The 19,686-nt window shown below is 49.2% G+C and overlaps 1 protein-coding gene across 1 annotated transcript in view; it reads left to right on the top strand.

The window, feature by feature from the left end:
- The window catches only part of VWF (von Willebrand factor), a 176,123-nt gene that overhangs the window by 25,683 nt on the left and 130,754 nt on the right, over nt 1–19,686 (top strand). Inside the window, 1 exon segment of the mRNA NM_001246277.1 lies at nt 2,787–2,911. Coding sequence (NP_001233206.1) covers nt 2,787–2,911 — 125 coding nt within the window.

Genomic DNA, 19,686 nt, shown 5'->3' with positions numbered 1-19,686 from the left:
AAGTCCCAGCCCTAAAATATCTTTCATATTCCCAGGCTTTAAGGTTTAAAAACTGAAAATGAATTCTATACTGTGTTGGTGTTTGTTGGTAAAAGTTCAGGACTCTGGTGATATTTCAGAAACCATCCTCAAAGGATTGGGGGTTTAGTTGTCTTTGGTTGTTAAAGACTCAACAATATTTGTCCCCAAACAGTTAACTTTGCTTCCTGACTTCTAGGAATCTGCTCAGCTTGGCTTTTACTCCAGCTCTCAGAGAGTTTTCTCTAAGCAAGAATATTTGTAATTCCATCTCTTGGACAGCCTATGTCTCATTTCAGATATAGCCCATAAAGTTTCACTCCATAGACGGTCAGGGCTAAAAATGACCCTAGAAGTCATCTAGTCTAATTCCTTATTTTCACATAAGGAATTGGGATCAGCCCAGATCACACAGGGTCATAGAGGGGCTTTGCCCAGGCAACAACACGAAACCTCCTCTATGTCCCTTCCTTAATGTGGTTTATTAGAAAGTGTCAAAACCTGTGTGATGTGGAGTGACTGAGTACCCAGAGAGTACCTATCACAATGCCTGGCACACAGTCAACATGCCACAAATTTAAGTTCTCTTGCCTTTGGCTTCTCCCATATATCAGTTTCCTGTGGCTACCAACACATTACCGCAAACTCGGTGGCTTGAAACAACTGAAATTTATTCTGTCATGGTTCTGGAGGTCAGAAGTTTGCAGTCAAGGTGTTGGGAGGGCCAAAAGTCCCTCCAGAAGCTCTCGGGAAGCATCTGTTCCTAGCCTCTTCTACCATCTGTAGTCATACCTGACTCATGGCTACATCATTCCAGTCTCTGCCTCTGTCTTCACATTGCTTTCTCTTCTGTGTGTGTCTTTGCCCGTCTCCCTCTGCCCATGTCTTTATTTATTTATTTATTTATTTATTTATTTTTTGTTTTGTTTTGGGATGGAGTCTTGCTTTGTCACCAGGCTGGAGTGCAGTGGCGCATTCTTGGCTCACTGTAGTCTTCGCCTTCCAGGTTCAAGCAATTCTCCTGTCTCAGCCTCCCGAGTAACTGGGATTACAAGCACGTGCCGCCATGCCCGTCTAATTCTTTTGTATTTTTAGTAGAGACGAGGTTTCATCATGTTGGCCAGGATGGTCTTGATCTCCTGACCTTGTGATCCACCCTCCTTGGCCTCCCAAAGTGCTGGATTACAGGTGTCAGCCACCGTGCCTGGCCTCTACCCATCTCTTATGAGGATACAGATGATTGCATTTAGGCTTACCCAACTAATCCAGGAGAAACTCTTCCTCTCAAGATCCCTAACTTAAGCACATCTTTTGCCATATGAGATAATATTTACATGCTCCAGGGATTAGGAAGTGAATATATCTTTGGTGGGGGGGGGGATCTTTTTCTGCCTATCAAACCCCCACATACTAATTGACTATATTCTAAGGTCTCATTTACATTTTCCTTCCCCAGGGACAGTTTATTTACTATTTGCAAATGCATTACTTGACCTTGAGACATACTTCACTATTCCAGGCCTGGCTATGCAGAAAACTGCTCATCCCAGTACTGCAAAGGTAGTAGTCTCATACTGCCTTTGTAATACAGATTACAAAATTACTTTGCACCAGGCCATGTAGGTCCATGAGGCCCTCACAGTCTATTATGAGTAGCTGACAGTAGCATGAGCACTATAAGTACTAAAGCACAGATGCTGTGAGAGCCTGGTGTATGCAGTCACTTGGGGACTGGGCTTAGGTTCCATGTCATATTCTTACCTTCATTCTGCTAAAATATTTTGAGCATCATAATCCACTACATAAGAATTTAGAGATAAGAGGCACAGCCTATACCCTTAAGTAAGGAGCTCACAGTTGAATGGGAGATGAATATGAGCAAAAAAATACAAACCAAAGGTGATGAGTGTTTTGGTAGAGGGATGCCCAGGGTGCCATGGGGTACAGAGAAGGGACACCCATACAGGCTGGGGTGAGAAATGGGAGTAGAGCTGTTCAGAAAGTCTCCCTGGAGGCAGGCAGTGGTTCTTGAGCTGCATCTTGAAGAAGGAATGGAGATAGTTAAGGCAATAAGGGGGAGGAGAACATTCCACATGGAGTGAGAAAGGCACGTGAAGGCATGGAGAAGTGACAGGGAAAGGGCATTTCCTCATCATCTTTCACCTCATCTCCCTTATTGTAATTGTAACCATCCATCCATCCATCCATCCATCCATCCATCCATCCATCCATCCATTCATTCATTCATTCATTCATCCTTCTTCAGTCTCCAAGCATCTGCTGAGCTCTGACGCCCATGCCCTGTGGTGTTAGGTTGAGCACTGTATGCATGCTTATTGTTTAATTTAATACAAGTTTGATTCAGGTAAAAACAGACCTAGAGCCTGGTGTGGTGGCCCACACCTGCATTCCCAGCTACTGGGGAGGCTGATGTGGGAGGATTGCTTGAGCCCAGGGGTTCTGGGCTGCAGAGCACTATGCATCAATGTGGGGGCCTCCTGGGGAGCAGGGGACAACTGGGTTGCCTGAGGAGGGGTGAACCAGCCAGGCCGGAGATGGGTCAGGTCAAAACTCCTGTGCTGCTCAGTAGTGGGATTGCACTTGTGAATAGCTACTGCACTCCAGCCTGGGAAACGTAGCCAGACCCTGTCTCTTTATAAAAAATTAAAACAAAACACACAAAACCACCAGCAGACCTAGAATTTTCACCCAGAAGTTCTGGGACAGGCATAACTGAAGCATTATTTTCCTGAAACTTCCCTCCACAGGGACCTTGACCTCGGACCCTTATGACTTTGCCAACTCATGGGCTCTGAGCAGTGGAGAACAATGGTGTGAACGGGCATCTCCTCCCAGCAGCTCATGCAACATCTCCTCTGGGGAAATGCAGAAGGTGGGTGTGGCCTGGCCTGGGTGCACCTGGATGGTGTGTGATTTCTGGATCTAAAAGACAGAAGGACTCAGTCTCATATCCTTCCATCTGGGGGAGGAATGGACTTAACGCAGGGCCATTTCCTCCAAAACTAACTGTGGCTAGAGTCTAATTCTAATACATCTCGGGCCTGAGGCTCTAAAAATGGGTCTGGGCTAATGACTTGGTGTAGTGTCTCAGTCCATTTGTGCTGCTATAACAAATGCCTGAGACTGGGTAATTTTAAGGAACATAAATTATCTTTTATAGTTCTGGAGGCTAGGCAGTCCAAAATCAAGGTACCAGCATTTAGTGTCTTGCAAGGACCTTCTTGCTGTGACCTGAAGCCGGGTCCTGTGACTCATTCCTGTAATCCCAGCACTTTGGGAGGCCAAGGTGGGTGGATCACGACGTCAGGAGATCGAGACCATCTGGGCGCCTGTAGTCCCAGCTACTCGGGAGGCTGAGGCAGGAGAATGGCGTGAACCCGGGAGGCGGAGCTTAGCACTCCAGCCTGGGCGACAGAGTGAGACTCTGTCTCAAAAAAAAAAAAAAAAATTAGCTCGGCGTGGTGGCATATGCCTATAATCCCAGCTACTCAGGAGTTTGAGGCAGGAGAATCGCTTGAACCCGGAGGCGGAGGTTTCAGTGAACTGAGATCGCGCCACTGCACTCCATCCTGGGTGACAGAGCGAGACTGTCTCAAATAAAAAAAAAAAAAAAGTACACTGAAGTGCTCTCATCCACCTCTTTTATCAGAGCACTAATCCATTCATGAAGGCAGAGCCCTCAGGACTTAATCACTTCCCAAAAGGCTCCACCTTTTAATAGCATCACTTTGGGGTTTAGGTTCCAACACATGGATTTTGGAGGGACATATACAGTTGAACCATAGCAATAAGTAACTATGCTTTTGTGTTTTAGACTCCAGTGCCCTCTCTTGTCCCCAGATATCTCCATCATCACCTGCTAGGTGTCTGAAATTTTACCGATAGAAAAAAGCCACTTCTTTCTTAAGTGGCTGTTGTGTAAACTAGAAATAGGAGGGAAAGCCTCCTCTCATATCAGATCAGCTGGAAGGAAAACTACTTTATAGTTGCAGACACTGAAGGGAGTCTGAGTGAGAGGCTGTGCCTGAAGTGGCACAGCTTGGATGTCAGGATGGCTTCCTGAGGCTGCTGTAACAAATTATCTCATACTCAATAGCTTAAAACAATAGGCATTTATTTTCTCCCAGTTCTGGAGGCTAGAGGTCCACATTTAGTTTCCCTGGGCTGAGATCAAGGTGTTGGCTGGCTTTGCTCCTTCCAGAGGCTCTAGGTCCTTGTTTCCCTCAGTTTTGGGTGGCAGCGGCATTCCCTGTCTTTGGGCTCATGACTTCAATCTTTGCCTCTGTGGTCACATGGGCTTCTCCTCTCCTGTGTGTGCTAATGCCTGCCAACCATGGCAAGGCTGGGAGGACTACCCCACCCCTTCCACAGAGCCCTATTGCCACTTACAAGGTAGTCCTGTAGCAGCTCTTTCTGCATCAGAGTTGCCATTCACGATCTCACGCACCAGGACCTCACACTGGAGAGAAGGGGTAGGTGGGGGAGGGGTGGCCAGACCACACTCTGCCTTCACTTGCCACAAGTAAAGATGGTCTTTGTGCCTCTCTGTGTGTGGGTGTTTGGGGCAAGAATGCTTTACGTGGGGCAAGACCTCACTCAATGGATAATTCCCTCCCCACTGTGGAACACGCTGACTTGGGCTGGGGAGGTAGGTGTAGCTGTGAAGCTGGACTCCTGTGGGGAACAGGGGTTGCCCTTTTGGGATTGTGCTCAGAGACTCATCATCTGAGAAGCAAGGTTCCTTGGGGGTGCTGTGAGTCAGCCTCCCTGGGAGGGACTTTTGTATGCAGGGGGTTCACTGGGGAGCTCTCAAGAACAGCCTTGGTAAGGAAGTGAGAGAAGCAGAGTTGGGCAGTGGGAGAAGTTGAACTGCTTGTGATAGCATTGATAGAGCTTCAGCGGGGCCTCAGCTGATCCTTCAAGGAGCTCTGGAAGCTGGAGTGGCCCCTATTGGTCACTGGATGTGGGCTGCCCTGGGTAAGGAGGTGGAACTCCCTTGGGCTGAGGGCCATTCCTGAGGAATGACTCAGTGGTGAGCCCTTGGCAGCCAACACTGGACAGCTGGTGGATGAGTCCTCGGGCTCTGAATGGGCACCTACGCTGTGCCCCAACACCTACACTGTGCCCCGACACCCTCTACAAAGCTGCTCTACTTGACAGCACCACATTCCTGCCCTTATCCAGAGAGCAGCCACACTGTCAAAAATGTCAACGGAAGAATCACAAGGTTCATAAACGTAGAGAGGAGGGCTTTTCTTATTAAGAGTTGCGGCCTGCAGGCTGGCCATCCTGCAGGCTTGGAAGTGTAGCCTCTGGTAGAAACTGAAAGCAGGCACTTCAAGGGAGAAAAGAGTGGAATAGAAACTTATTCCAAAAGGGTTGGCTCAGTATACATATTTAACAGGTTATGGGAGGAGCTATGAATATTCATAATGCGAGGAGGCATTTGCATATACAGTAAACAAACATAGATGTTACATACGTCCCATGTTTACTTTGGGATGGGGACTTAACATTTAAATGCATTAAAATTAGCCTCTATAGGTCAAAAGGTGAAATGGAGGACACAGAGGCATCTTGTGCACAGCCTCTGTAAATCAGCCAGAACCATTCCGTGGTTGGTGGTCTCTTACCAGGAAGGAATGCTGGTCAATACGCACACACACGCACACACACGCACAAATTAGCTGGGTGTGGCGGTGCACCAGTAATCCCAGCTAATGGGAGGGCTGAGGTGGGAAGATGGTTTGAACCTGGGAGGCGGAAGCTGCAGTGAGTTGAGACTGCACCACTACACTCCAGCCTGGGTGAAAACGTGAGACCCTGTCTCAAAAGAAGAAAAAAAAAATCTGCGAAAAGGAAGGGGAGTCCCTGCTGGGCCAGTTCTGTTTAACTCTTAGGAAAGAAAGTCTAATGGCGGTTAGTGAGGGAGAGGGTATAAGGAGGGGTGTTCAACCTCCTATCCCATCATGGCCAGGAACTCAGTTTTAACCTTTTTCTGGGGTCCCTTTGGCCAAGGGGGGGTCTGTTTAGTCGGTAGGGGGGCTTAGGATTTTATTTTTATTTCTCAAAACCTACAACCGTGCACAAAGAGGGTGGCTCCTGTCTATACCCAGGACCACGGTCATGATGGACGCGACAGGCCACAGTTGCCTTTGTCTGGGCACGGGCAGCTCTGCAGAGTGAGTGCATACTGCAGTCACCCGAGTGTGCAGCCCCTCAGCAGGGCAACAGGGCAGGTGCTCTGTGATTTTGTTCATCTGATGAGAAAACAAAGCCATAGGAGGTTAAGTAGCTGCCCAAAGTTGCCAGCTGGCAAGGTGCAGAGCCAGGACTCACGGCCCTGCCTGGCTCCCTCCCTTTCCTGTTCGGGTCACATTGGTTCAGGCTACTCAAGTTATTTCTACCAGTGGGCCATTGTGTTTCTCTTGGGGAGTTGGGCTCTGCAGGTTCTTAAGGTTTCTTTAAGTTCTAAAACCCTTTATTAGCCTGGTGTGGTAGCTCATACCTGTAGACCCAGCTACTCAGGAGGCTGAGGCAGGAGGATCACTTGAGCCCAGGAGGTGGAGGCTGCAGTGAGCATGATTGCGCCACTGCACTCCAGCCTGGGAGAGTGAGAACCTGTCTATAAAACAAAACCAAAACTCTTTCATTGTGTGTTTCTGTGGATCGGGCTAGAGAGACAGTATATAATAGGTCTTAATAAATATTGGATGGGTGGATGAATGGAAATCGGTGGTGTTATTTATCTAGGGATTGTGACCTCCGCAATAATCCAGACTCCTTTACTTGTAGAAATCTGATTTATCTAAGTAAGTATATAAGTAGAGAAACCCAGCCCTCTCCTATTCCAGAAACAAAATAAAACACACCCACATCACCCTCCTCCCATCCACCCCCCATCACGGTAACACAAGAAAGCTTCATTTTAGCTGGTTATTAATTTAATGAGTCTTCATCTTCATGGAACAATTTGACCTCTGACCAAGGAGAATGTCAGACCCAGAAAAATATTCTGAGTTGATGCTAAATCCAGCTGCCTAAATTGTGAACAGACAGTCTCCACCTTATAAACAAGTACATTCCAAAAGACTTTTTCCCTTGAACTTTGGTGGTGCTAGGTCCTCTGGTTAGTCCATCAAAGTCTGCATCACCTGGATCCTAGCCCAGTACCGGCATTAACAAAGGTGGACTGAGTTCTAGCACGTGAGGGGAGGGTGCTATCTTGTGGAAGGGAGGAGTTTCCTCTTCTTTCCAGTCAAAGTTCTAAATGCCTGAACCATACCCTTGATAGCCCCTTGAGTGTCTCTCACCCTGGGCATCGGCATGGGCATGGTGCTAAGGGTGTGGGTTTGAGTCAGCCCACTTACTGGCTTTGTGAATCTGGGCAAGACACATGCCTTTGCAAAGCCTCAGTTTCCACATTTGTAAAACAGAAATAGTACCTGCCGGGTCACTGAAAAGGTAAGAGAGGGATAATATGTATAGAGTTTAGCCCAGTGGGGCTCAACTGTTATGAGCCATGATGATGACGAGGAAGAGGAGGGGGAGGGGGAGGGGGAGGGGGAGGGGGAGGAGGAGGGGGAGGGGGAGAGGAGGAGGGGAGGAGGAGGAGAGGAGGAGAAGGAGAGAAGTAGGAGGAGGAAGAGGAGAAGGAGGAGGAGAGAAGGAGGAGGAGAAGGAGGAGGAGAAGAAGGAGGAGGAGAAGGAGGAGGAAAAGTTGAAGGAGGAGGAGGAGGAGAAGGAGAAGGAGGAGGAGGAGGAGAAGGAGGAGGAGGAGAAGGAGGAGGAGAAGGAGGAGGAAGAGGAGGAGGAGGAGGAGGAAGAGAAGGAGGAGGAGGAGGAAGAGAAGGAGTAGGAAGAGGAGGAGGAGGAGGAAGAGGAGGAGGAGGAGGAAGAGGAGGAGGAGGAGGAAGAGGAGGAGGAGGAGGAAGAGGAGGAAGAGGAAGAGGAGAAGGAGGAGGAGGAAGAGGAGGAGGAGGAGGAGGAGGAATTAGCTGGCTCCCCATGTTCTCCCGCTGTCCTGTGTTTTCCGCTGGAGTGCCCCTGCCTTGAGAGTGGGAGCCGGCAGAAGCAGGCCAAGCACACACCGGGCTTTAAGCACAAGTTTCAACACGCATTCTTTTTCTCCTTCCCCTTCCCAACTATAACCCATTCCTTTTGGGTAGCCAAGCACAGCTTGAGGTTAGAAGGGAAGCAAGGTGCCCAGACATCTCCACACCTCCAAGTGGGTAAGTGACAAGAACCAGCCTTCCTTCTAGAGCTGCTTGTGAACCCAGATGGATTTCAGATTGAGTGCACTCGAGGTATTGTGTAAGAGAGGACAGATTTTCGGCCGGGCGCGGTGACTCATGCCTGGAATCCCAGCACTTTGGGAGGCCAAGGCGGGTGGATCACGAGGTCAGGAAATCGAGACCATCCTGGCTAACACGGTGAAACCCCGTCTCTACTAAAAAATACAAAAAATTAGCCGGGCATGGTGGCAGGTGCCTGTAGTCCCAGCTACTTGGGAGGCTGAGGCAGGAGAATGGCGTGAACCTGGGAGGCGGAGCTTGCAGTGAGCCGAGATGGCACCACTGCACTCCAGCCTGGGCGACACAGCGAGTCTCCATCTCAAAAGAAAAAAAAAAGAGAGGACAGATTTTCATAATTTCTTTTTTTCCCAAACATACTGTTGTGCTGTTGGCGGGTGGGTCACCCTCGGCTGCCCTTCAATGTTCTCCAGGCAGATGAAGGGGAGGCGGTGGGTGCCTCAGTGGGTGAGGTGGAGTCAGGGTGGCCATGGAGGTACCTCTAATACTGAAACATGCCTTCAAGGATTTATTATTTTTGATCTCATTTTATTTTGCAAACATAGCCCAGTGCAGAGTAAGTGCTTGACAAATGTTCCCCTCTACCCTCGGAATACAAAGGAATGATCTCATTTATCCATGCTGAGTGGGAGGTAAAGACAGGATTCTCAAGTGGAGAACCTGATCCTGAGGTCGGGTTGAGGAGGGAGACTGGGAGGTTTGTCTTCTGGAGACAAAGGGGAGGGAGAATGCAGGAGAAGCCTTGTTTGCCTCTCAGGGCACCTTTCTGAGGCTCCAGCTGTACCCTAGCTACTCGCTTTGTCTCCTGGGTGCATTGAAGTCCTTACTAACCAGTGTCCTGGGAACAGCTGAAAAAACCGGGTACCAGGTTCTTTGTGTTGGGCTGAGGCTGCAAACACGTGAGACCTCCCAGAGGCACAAGCTCCTCCCAGCTCAGAACTGCCGGTTTCAGGTTGTTTACCTGAGAAGAGAGGACTGCTTTGTCCTCAGCCAGTCAGATAGTGTTTGCCCACAACCGAGGTTTTTTCACTGGCTCGGAAGCACAATGACTCCCAAGAGGTGATTAATGTAGTCTTTTGAATTGTTCACAGCCTGTGTAGTCCCCCAGGGCCCCCAGGTTCAGAAGTCCGGTCTGGTAAATGTCGCATCATTATGAGTGTCTGCTGTTGTGGCTCCAAGGGCCATTCGGGGTGGCAGAGTGTTTTGTGCAGGAATTCACATTGACCTTGAAACTTTCCTTGACAGCCTCCAGAATTTACTTCCCCAACCCTCTGGTGCTTTCTGTCTTTCTAGGGCATAGCAAGGAGTCAGCTCATTCTGAGAGGCAGGTCATATTACTTATTAGTTATACCTAGGGAATGAATGTTTCCTTGTTATGCCAACAAAACCTAATGCCTGTCTCCACTGGGACTGATAATGGCCTTGTTTGATTGCATGCAAATTTGCAGTTTTTTCAGCTTTTCAAACTGAAGGCAAGATGGTTGGAGTTTGGAGCCCCAAGCTATGAACATTCAGATAATTGATGTTCATCTGCAGGTAACTATCACAAAGTGTACATTTGAGAAAGAAAGACCCTTAGATCACTTTAAAAAAATTCGATCAGACTGGGGAAGGCCAGCAAGGACTGAACCTTGCAAAGGGATCTTGGCTTTGTCCTGTAGTCCTGTCTGCAACAGGAAGCCCTCCAGGGGGCTGGGCTTGGGCTGCATCCATCTCATACCATGCTTTTGCTAATTAGAAAAAGGCACCCCTTTCTCTCTCTCTCTTTTTTTAGACGGAATCTCGCTCTGTCGCCCAGGCTGGAGTGCAGTGGCGCGATCTCGGCTCACTGCAAACTCCACCTCCCGGGTTCACGCCATTCTCCTGCCTCAGCCTCCCGAGTAGCTGGGACTACAGGCACCCACCACCACGCCCAGTTTATTCTTTCTTTTTTAGTAGAGACAGGGTTTCACCGTGTTAGCCAGGATGGTCTCGATCTCCTGATCTCGTGATCTGCCCGCCTCGGCCTCCGAAAGTGCTGGGATTACAGGCGTGAACCACTGCGCCTGGCCAAAGGCACCCCTTTCTCAAGAAATTTCACCACCACCTGCCGGGAAACGGCCAAGATAAACATAATAACTGAACATATAATGTACATGTATATACATGTAGTACAATGTCTACCAGATGAACAGTAGTCACTTGGTGTGTTGCCACTGTGTGGACTCTGTGGCCTGCATCATGACATATGATGGTGTTGGCCTGGCTTCCTTAGGAAGGCACAGTCACTGTGACCATCATCTCCTCGCTCAGGATCACCTCCTCAAGGCGATCAGTCTCTATTGAGAAACTGAGTGCACCAGTTATCACTCTACCTACCAGTGGTGAATCATTCATCGGCAGCATCAACCTCCGACAGCTGTCTGAAATGGAAGAAATTTCTTTTCATCAATGTTAGGAATCTTAGGCTCATAAAAACTCAGAGGTGGTGGAGAGTCTGGCAGATATCTAGTTCAACCCCCTACCTGCTGCATGAATGCTCTCTACAAACTGTGCCTGGGTAGACAGGTTATGCTGTGACCTTGACTTTAAGAGTTAAGTCTTGGCCCGGCGCGGTGGCCCACGCCTGTAATCCCAGCACTTTGGGAGGCCAAGGTGGGCGGATCACAAGGTCAGGAGGTTGAGACCATCCTGGCTAACATGGTGAAACCTCATCTCTACTAAACACACACACACACACACACACACACACACACACACACACACACAAATTAGCCGGGCATGGTGGCAGGTGCCTGTAGTCCCAGCTACGCAGGAGGCTGAGGCAGGAGAATGGCGTGAACCCGGGAGGCGAAGCTTGCAGTGAGCCGAAATCGCACCACTGCACTCCAGCCTAGGTGACAGAGAGAGAGACTCTGTCTCAAAAAAAAAAAAAGAGTTAAGTCTTTGAGACACCCTTGCTGGGCGCTTCCCAGCCATCTTGCAGATCTCAGCCCTAGGCAGCCCTCCTTGACTCCCTGGTAAATTCCTTCTTTCGTCATATGCCCATTTGAAGCTAAAGCCCTGTCCTTCCGTGTCCCTGAATACTGGAGAAGCAGGTGCTTTTGGTCTGGTTTCTCCTGGTCTGGCTCAGGAGCTCACATCAATTGCAGTCCCGTCAGTCACTGAATAGCCTCAGATTTCCTGTTTTCCACTGTTCTCTGAATTTGGTGTTTATTAGGTGAACACAAGTCTTATTTTCTTTGGCCATTCATGTCTTCACATTCTCTCGCTTCCTCCATTATCTTGTAGAACTCTTTCGGCCTCCTCTGAAACAGTATGCAGTTCACCTGTGATTCCTCTTCCTCCCAGAAAATCACCTGTCCTGCTTGAGCTAACATTTTAAACAGTCATGTTGACTTTGAATAATCACAGCATGCCTCCTCAATAGCCCGAAGAGGCACAAAAAATACCCATTCTGTTAGAGACAAAGCAGTTCACTCTTCATGTTCTCATTAAATATTGCCCAAGCCTTTTATTTGCAAAGGACGTATCAGCCCTTTCTGCTATTTCTGCTCATGGTGATTCTGAAAGGGAAATTCACAGGCATGGAGGGAGGCAATGTGAGCCCAGCGGACTTGGGTCTCACTGTCTAGGCCCACTTCTGCCTTCCCTCCTCCTTCTCCTTGCCTCTTCCATTCACTTAATTGGCAGTTTTGGTCTGGAATGGACTTTTCTTGGAGACTGGGAAGAATTTTGTTACATTTGTTTGCTTGGTAGCATAGTTGTGATTCATAGAGTCCAGTTGTCAGGGGAGAGTCTGGCCCAGAGAAGGTCAGTATATCTCAAGGAAGGACCCTTGGAACGTAGGATCCCAGAGAAGTTAGTTGTCAGATGATGGCCCTGGTTTTACAGTTGGGGTGCCCACCCACTATGCCCCAGTGACACTGAGCTCAGAGCTGGGGTTTGCAATAAGTACACACGTATCTTTTCCCGTTTTGATGAGAACTGCTCTCTCCAGTCTCTCTTTCTTGAGTCATTGATAGGCTGAGGAATGAGGACTTATTCAAGTGCTTTACTGAGGTCCAAGAATCCAGGGGGCAGTCCCTGGTTTGGCCCAATTCTCTGCATGTCCTCTCGTGTAAGTTACTTTCCTGCTCTGCCTCTCAGTCTTCCCTCTCTAAGGTAAACAGAGCTCCATGGAACCCCCCATGGATAGGCACCCTTTCTGTACAGCAGATTCGCTCACCTGAGTGCAGGATGGGAGAAAGGCAGGGAGCCAATGGTTGTGGTGAAACAGTGGTGACCTTGGCCACTGTTCCCTTGGGGGTCTAGCCTCATGGCAGAGGTCAGTGGCTACCATTGGGTTTTGCAGATTTCCCTTGAGTTACACAGAACTTGGCCTTTAAAATTTTTTTTTTTAATTTTACTTTAAGTTCTGGGATACATGTGCTGAACGTGCAGGTTTGTTTCATAGGCATACATGTGCCATGGTAGTTTGCTGCACCTATCAACCCATCATTTAGGTTTTAAGCCCCACATGCATTAGGTGTTTGTCCTAATGCTTGCTCTCTCCTTGCCCCCGCCCCCCATCCCCCCCTCCACAGGCCCTGGTGTGTGATGTTCCTCTCCCTGTGTCCATGTGTTCTCATTAGAACTTGGCCTTTTATGTTGCTCATTTGACAAGCCCTTGAGGAGAGTTGGGTAAGGTCCTAGTACCCAAGCATTCAATTCAAAGGCCTCCCTAACATAATGTTCCCAAAATCCTTTAACAAACTATTTCTTAGGTGGGTTCCTTTCCCTTTTCCTTTTCCCTGGTGAGGAACAGAATGGACAAGAATCTGATGGTGCCCATAAGTGCATATTCACTGAGATGTTTCATATGGCTTGGGTGATACAAGGTAGACTAAGGGACAAGACACGTAAGAGAAATTAAACCATGAAAGACTGTCTGGGGTTAGTAAATGACAAATCGCCAAGTGAATGGTAAGTGATAGCGCAGCTTAGGGGAATTAGCTCCTGTCACAGAGCTGATGCTCTTTTCTTGCTGGGAGCAGGATGGGTGAGTGATTCAGAAAGGGCTGCTTTCCATCCCCAGAGCTTGGTAGGCCCCAGACTGGGGACCAGGGAATGGTGCCCAGTCCTTGTCCTTCCAGCCTGCATGCCCTAATCCCTAGAAGCTGCTCAGATGCCTCCAGGAACCCCAAGGGGAAGGTGAGGAGGGTCCCTTAGCGAGCTCCATGGCCACCTCTCCTGCTTCTCATGAGCACTGGACCCCAGCTATCTTAGGGAGAGGAATGTCAAGCTCTGCAGAAACCATCCATTTGGTGGAAATCTATCAACCGATTTCACCAGGTCCTTGTGAGTCAGAATCTTGGAATGCGGGTGGGAATCTTAGGCCAGCCAGAAGTTATAAATAGAATCAGCTACCCTCCCCCACCCATCATTACAGGCTGACCCATGAGAAGGTATTCCCTGCTGCAGGGTGAATTCTTGAACCCACTACTTTGGAGCAGCTCAGGCTCCAGGCGCCTCTATACCTACCAGGGGCCGCTGCAGGGCACCCATCCCAGAGCTAGAAAGATCAGGGCCTGTGGAACAATATTGCACTCTGTATTAGACTTTCCTTTCTTTGTTCACTCAGTCCTAGGAATGTCCCCCTCCCTTCTCCTTTGTCAGCTGCTTGGGAGCAAACACAATAGCTAAGCTTCAGATCTCTGGCTCTGCTTTCTCTCCTCCTGCTGCCTGCCACTGAGGAGATGTGCTTGCTTTCCCTCCTCCTCCACTGCACCCGCCTGATGTCTCCAGGGAAGATGCCTGGCCTTCTTTAATGAACTGGAAATGTGATTAAGATGGGCCACAATTGGGTCTGCACACCAACCCAGGCATGGTGAGGTCATGGCTGGATGGGCTGGGGCAGCTGCTCTCCCGCAGCTTCTGGCACCGCCGGCAGGAGTTGAAAGAAGACAGGAGTAGCTGATGCAGGGCCTTGGAGCCAGGGAGATGCTGGAAGTGTGCAAATTAGCTGGCCCTTATTTTGCATCCCTGCCAGAATGGTTTAGCAGAGAACTGAGGAGCCAGTATGGATAGCAGGCAAATGAGAATAGTTATAAGCATTTGATTTCCTGGTGTCATCTCATTCGATTTCATTTTGCAGGAACCATCTAGGGTAGGTCCAGGTATTGCTATCTGTGTCAGTTAGGAGTAGGTTCAGCTGTGAGTGACAGGACTTACACAATCTAAGTTTATTTATCTCTCATGTAAAGAAGCTTGGGGTAGGATGTCCAGGGCCAGGCAAGATCTCATGGTGTTGGGATCCAGGGTCCCTCTGTCTTATTTCTCTGTTGTCCCCAGTGGGGGCTTCTACCTCGTGCACCAAGACGCCAGCTCAAGCTTCAGGCATCACAACTACATTCCCGCAGTAGAAAGAGAAGGGACTAAGGAAGAAGCAGTCCCTTATTTTGAGGATACTTTGTGGAGGTTGCACAAGACCCCTTTGCTTATAGCCTACTGGGTATTGCTTAGTCATATGGCTGCCCCCAGCTGCAAGGGAGGCTGAGAAATGGAATCTTATTCCTAGCAGCTCTGTGCCCTGGGAGGGGGGTGGGGGGGAATTGAAAACTGAGGATTCTGTGACTAAGAAAGAAGGGGAGAATAGCTCCTGGACAACTTTCAACTTCTTCCACTTTTCCCCTCTTTCACAGGTAGGGAAATGGGGGTGCAGAGAGGCGAGATAATTTTCCTTTTCTTTTTTGTTTTTTTGCGACAGAGTCTCGCTCTCTTGCCCATGCTGGAGTGCAGTGGTGCAATCTTGGCTCACTGCAACCTCTGCCTCCCAGGCTCAAGTCATCCTCCCGCCTCAGCCTCTCTAGTAGCTGGGACTACAGGCACGTGCCACCATGCCCGGCTAATTTTGGATATTTTTGTAGAGATAAGGTTTCACCATATTGCTGGTCTCGAACTCCTGGACTCAAGTGATCTGCCCACTTTGGCCTCCAAAAGTGCTGGGATTAGGCCGGTTGCGGTGGCTCATGCCTGTAATCCCAGCACTTTGGGAGGCTGAGGTGTGTGGATCACGAGGTCAGAAGTTTGAGACCACCCTGGCCAACATGGCGAAACCCCATCTCTACTAAAAATACAAAAGTGCTGGGATTACAGGTGTGAGCCACTGCACTGGGCCAAGATCATTTTCTTAAAGTCACACACTTTGAAAGTGATGGCTTGCGAGAGGCAGAGGTTGCAGTGAGCTGAGATCACGCCATTGCATTCCAGCCTGGGCAACAAGAGCGAGAGTTTGTCTAAAAACAAAAAAAGTGATGGGTTGAGATTCTAGCCTAACCATGCTTCTAAAACCTGAGCTACAGCCACTGTATGACCCTGTCTTCTAATCTGATTGCTAGGAAACAGGAGTGGGAGGGCAGGATGGAAAACTGTGTAATTTGTGGTTTGGAATGGACTCAGGGTTTGCACCCCATCACTAGTGTTAAAAGAAAAACCTCAGACAAATTAAATTTAACAGGGTTTACTTGAGCAAAGAATGATGCATGAATCAGGCAGCCCCCGAATCAGAACAGGCTCAGAGAGACTCTGGCCTGCCTCATGGTCAAAGAAGATTTATGGACAGAAAAAGAAAAGTGAGTTACAGAAACTGGAAGTGAGGTAGAGAAACAGCTGGATTGGCTGCAGCGTAACGTTTGCCTTATCAGAACATGGTTTGAACAGTGGGCTGCCCCAAGATGAGGTTACAATGTGTTTACATCTCCAGTTAGGTTACAGTTCATTATGTAGGGAGAAACCTTTAGGCCTAACTTAAAATATGTAAGGGGGCAGCTTTTGGCTAAACTTAAAATTTAACAATTGTATAGCAGTTCTCCAACTGTTTAATCACAGGACCCCTGTATACTCTTAAAAAATAATGAAGGACTTTAAAGAGATTTTGTTTATGTGGGTCATAACTCTTGATACTTACCATATTAGATATTAAAACAGAAATTTAAAACATATTGATTCATTTTAAAATAACAAGCTCATCATATTTAATGTAAAGAATATATTTTTAGGCCAGGCGCGGTGGCTCACGCCTGTAATCCCAGCACTTTGGGAGGCCGAGGCGGGCAGATCACGAGGTCAGGAGTTCGAGACCAGCCTGACCAACATGGTGAAACCCCGTCTCTACTAAAAATACAAAAATTAGCCGGGCGTGGTGGTGCGCACCTGTAATCCCAGCTACTCAGGAGGCTGAGTCAGGAAAATCCCTTGAACCCTAGAGGTGGAGGTTGCAGTGAGCCGAGATTGCGCCACTGCACTCCAACCTGGGCGACAGAGCGAGACTGCGTTTCAAAAAAAAAAAAATTTTTTTTTTTAAATAAAAAGAACGATAAATTCCAAGCCAAAAAATAATTTAGGGGAAAAATGACACTGTTATACAGTTTTGCAAATCTCCTTGCTGTCTGGCTTCAGATACATCATCTGGATTCTCATATCTGCGTCTGTATTTAAATCTGTTGTGATATCTCATGTCCCATAGCCTCGGAAAACTGCACTGCACTCTGGTGAAAGAGTGAGAGAAAAAATTGCAAATAGCATCTTAGTATTATTATACAAACAGTTTTGACCTTGTGCACTGCTGAAAGGATCTTGGGAGTCCCTAGGCGATCCCTGGACCTCACCTTAAGAACCACTGACTTAGGCCGGGTGCGGTGGCTCACTCCTGTAATCCCAGAGCTTTGGGAGGCCAAGGCGGGTGGATCATGAGGTCAGGAGATCGAGGCCATCCTGGCCAACATGGTGAAACTCCGTCTCTACTAAAAATACAAAAATTAGCTGGGCATGGTTGCACGTACCTGTAATCCCAGCTACTCGGGAGGCTGAGGCAGGAGAATCCCTTGAACCAGGAAGTCAGAGGTTGCAGTGAGCCGAGATCGTGCCACTATACTCCAGCCTGGTGACAGAGCGAGACTCCGTCTCAAAAAACAAAACAAAACAAAACAAAAAAACACCCCTGGCATAGTAAATTCTTTACCCACTCCATGCTTCAGTTTCTAAATCTGAAAGGCTGTCTGTATCAGCCTTTGTCTGAGGAGAGCTGTGTTATTTGGAGGTGTCTTCAGGCCTCTGAAGGGCCCATTTGTGGCATGGGTGATGAGATGGTCTCTGAAAGTACTTTAGGTGGGCTAGGAGAGAGGTCAGCTGTGGAGAAGGAGGTGAGGTTTGCCTCAGCCTTTCCTGAACAAAGGAGGATGGGTGGAGTATCTGTGGACGGCCTTCTGGGCAGGGAGCTCTATGAGCCAACAGCCCCCCATGACTGAGTGGATGGTGAGAGCCAGAGATGCCTGGCCTAGGCATCCCGCCTGGCTCCTGCTGCCCACCCCGCCCACTGGTGTGCATGACTCTGCCAATTCCCACAGGAAAAGAGGGCACGCGGAGCCGTTTCTAAGCCATGGAGGGCATAACCTAGGGGGAGTGAGAGAAAGGGGCCTATGAGAACTTCGCGCAGGCAGGAACACACACGGAAGGGTCTGAGGGCATGGGAACAGGCGGAAAGTAGACACCTACTCGAGGAGAGCTTGGTTGGGTTTGGATTATGATGGGGGCCACAACTACCTGCTAAGAGAAGCTGAGGCCACAGACTTGGAACAGCCTCTCAGAGGGCAGCTGTGCCTTTCCTGGGGAATCTGTTGGCAAGACTGGGCTGGAGTCTCAGTGCTCGGCTCAGCCGTGGTGACCCTGTTTCTTCTTCTGCCTGAGCTTATGCCATTGGCTTCACCTGGCATGGCCTCCCTCCTGCCCTGCAGCCCGAGTCCTATATTGCATCCAGGGCCCTGCGCAGACTGCTTCCTGTTAGGCAGCCTTCCCTGGCATCTCAGCTGCAGGTTTCTTGCTGCTGCCATTGGTTGCACCATTGGGAAGACACCTCTAGGTGAGGACCAAGTCTTCAGGCTGTTATGCAAACATCCCCATGGAAACACCCGGTTCAGGTAGACTGAATGCCACTTAAGAGCTGGAGGGCATGACTTACTCCTGTCTGCGTTCATCACCGTTAGGTTTGATTCAGCACGTCCTTATTGCCTGCCATGAGTGCCCTGGGAATACAGCTCCTGTCTTTGAAAAGCTTGTAGAGAAATGGAGGAGACGGCCACAGAAATGGACCATTTCAGTACAAGAATAGAGGCCCCCAGAGGGCTGTGAGAATGCCTAACTCGGCAGAGTGGGGAGAAGGACCTGTCAGAGAAGCCTCTTCCTGGAAAAGGAGGCTCTTGATCTGAAGTGTGGGGTGGGAGTGGGGAGCCAAAAAAGGGGGAAATGCGGGAGGGCAGACGGGATGGGCAGAGGGCAGATTCCCCTGCTGGGCTTTATGAGGGGGATCTGTTTGCTTTCTATTGCATTCCTTGAGCCTAGCACAGTGTGTGAGGCGGGGAGCAGGGAGGGTGAGGCTGGAGAGCCAGGCTGGGGTCAGCTCATGAAGGGTGAGCTTCCTGGCTTTGCTGTCTCCTAATGAGCTAGAGCTTTGCCCTGTCAGCCAGGGTGGGACATACATAGTTAGACTTGCATTTTATATGGGCTTGGACACCCTGCTGGAGACCCAGAGGCCACACTGCTAATGCTTGTTGAGTGAATATTTTGGTCACCACCTGCCTCACAGTGTCTCTGCCACGAGCCTGAGAGTACAAGATGCCAACTCCTCCTTGGACCTATTTCTTTTTTTTCTTTTTTGAGACAGTCTCGCTCTGTCGCCCAGGCTAGAGTGCAGTGGTGCGATCTCAGCTCACTGCAAGCGTTGCCTCCTGGCTTCATGCCAGCCTCCTGCCTCAGCCTCCCGAATAGCTGGGACTACAGGTGCCCGCCACCATGCCCGGCTAATTTTTTTTTTTTTTTTGTATTTTTAGTAGAGACGGGGTTTCACCGTGTTAGCCAGGATGGTCTTGATCTCCTGACCTTTGGATCCGCCCGCCTTGGCCTCTCAAAGTGCTGGGATTACAGGCGTGAGCCACAGCGCCCGGCCCTTGGACCTGTTTCTGTGTCCTGTCTTAGGACCTGGTCTGGTCTGGCAGGGCTACCTGTGGCAGAACAGGGAAGCTGGGAGCAGCAGAGATAGCCGTCTAAACATGCCGTGTGGTATGGCTGCAGGTTGAGTGCGGATCTAGCTGTGGGTGCTGGGCAGACCTCTGCAAGTCCTGCCCGGCTCTCAGACTGTGCCCACTCAGGTGGACCAAGTTCAGGCCAAGCCTGAGCAGAGGAAGACTGAAGGACAAAATGGGAGGACAGACTTTATCTTTTGTTTCTGCTGAGAAAGAAACCCTAGGCAGATTTCAGAAGTTTGTACAGTGGAGGGCAAAGGAATCGTTCTAAGAAGGGAGGTGGCTGTTTCTGCAGAAAT

This window comes from Pongo abelii, chromosome 10 (assembly GCF_028885655.2).
Source record: "Pongo abelii isolate AG06213 chromosome 10, NHGRI_mPonAbe1-v2.0_pri, whole genome shotgun sequence".
Classification (NCBI taxonomy): domain Eukaryota; kingdom Metazoa; phylum Chordata; class Mammalia; order Primates; family Hominidae; genus Pongo; species Pongo abelii.
This window is presented reverse-complemented; position numbering and strand designations above follow the sequence as displayed.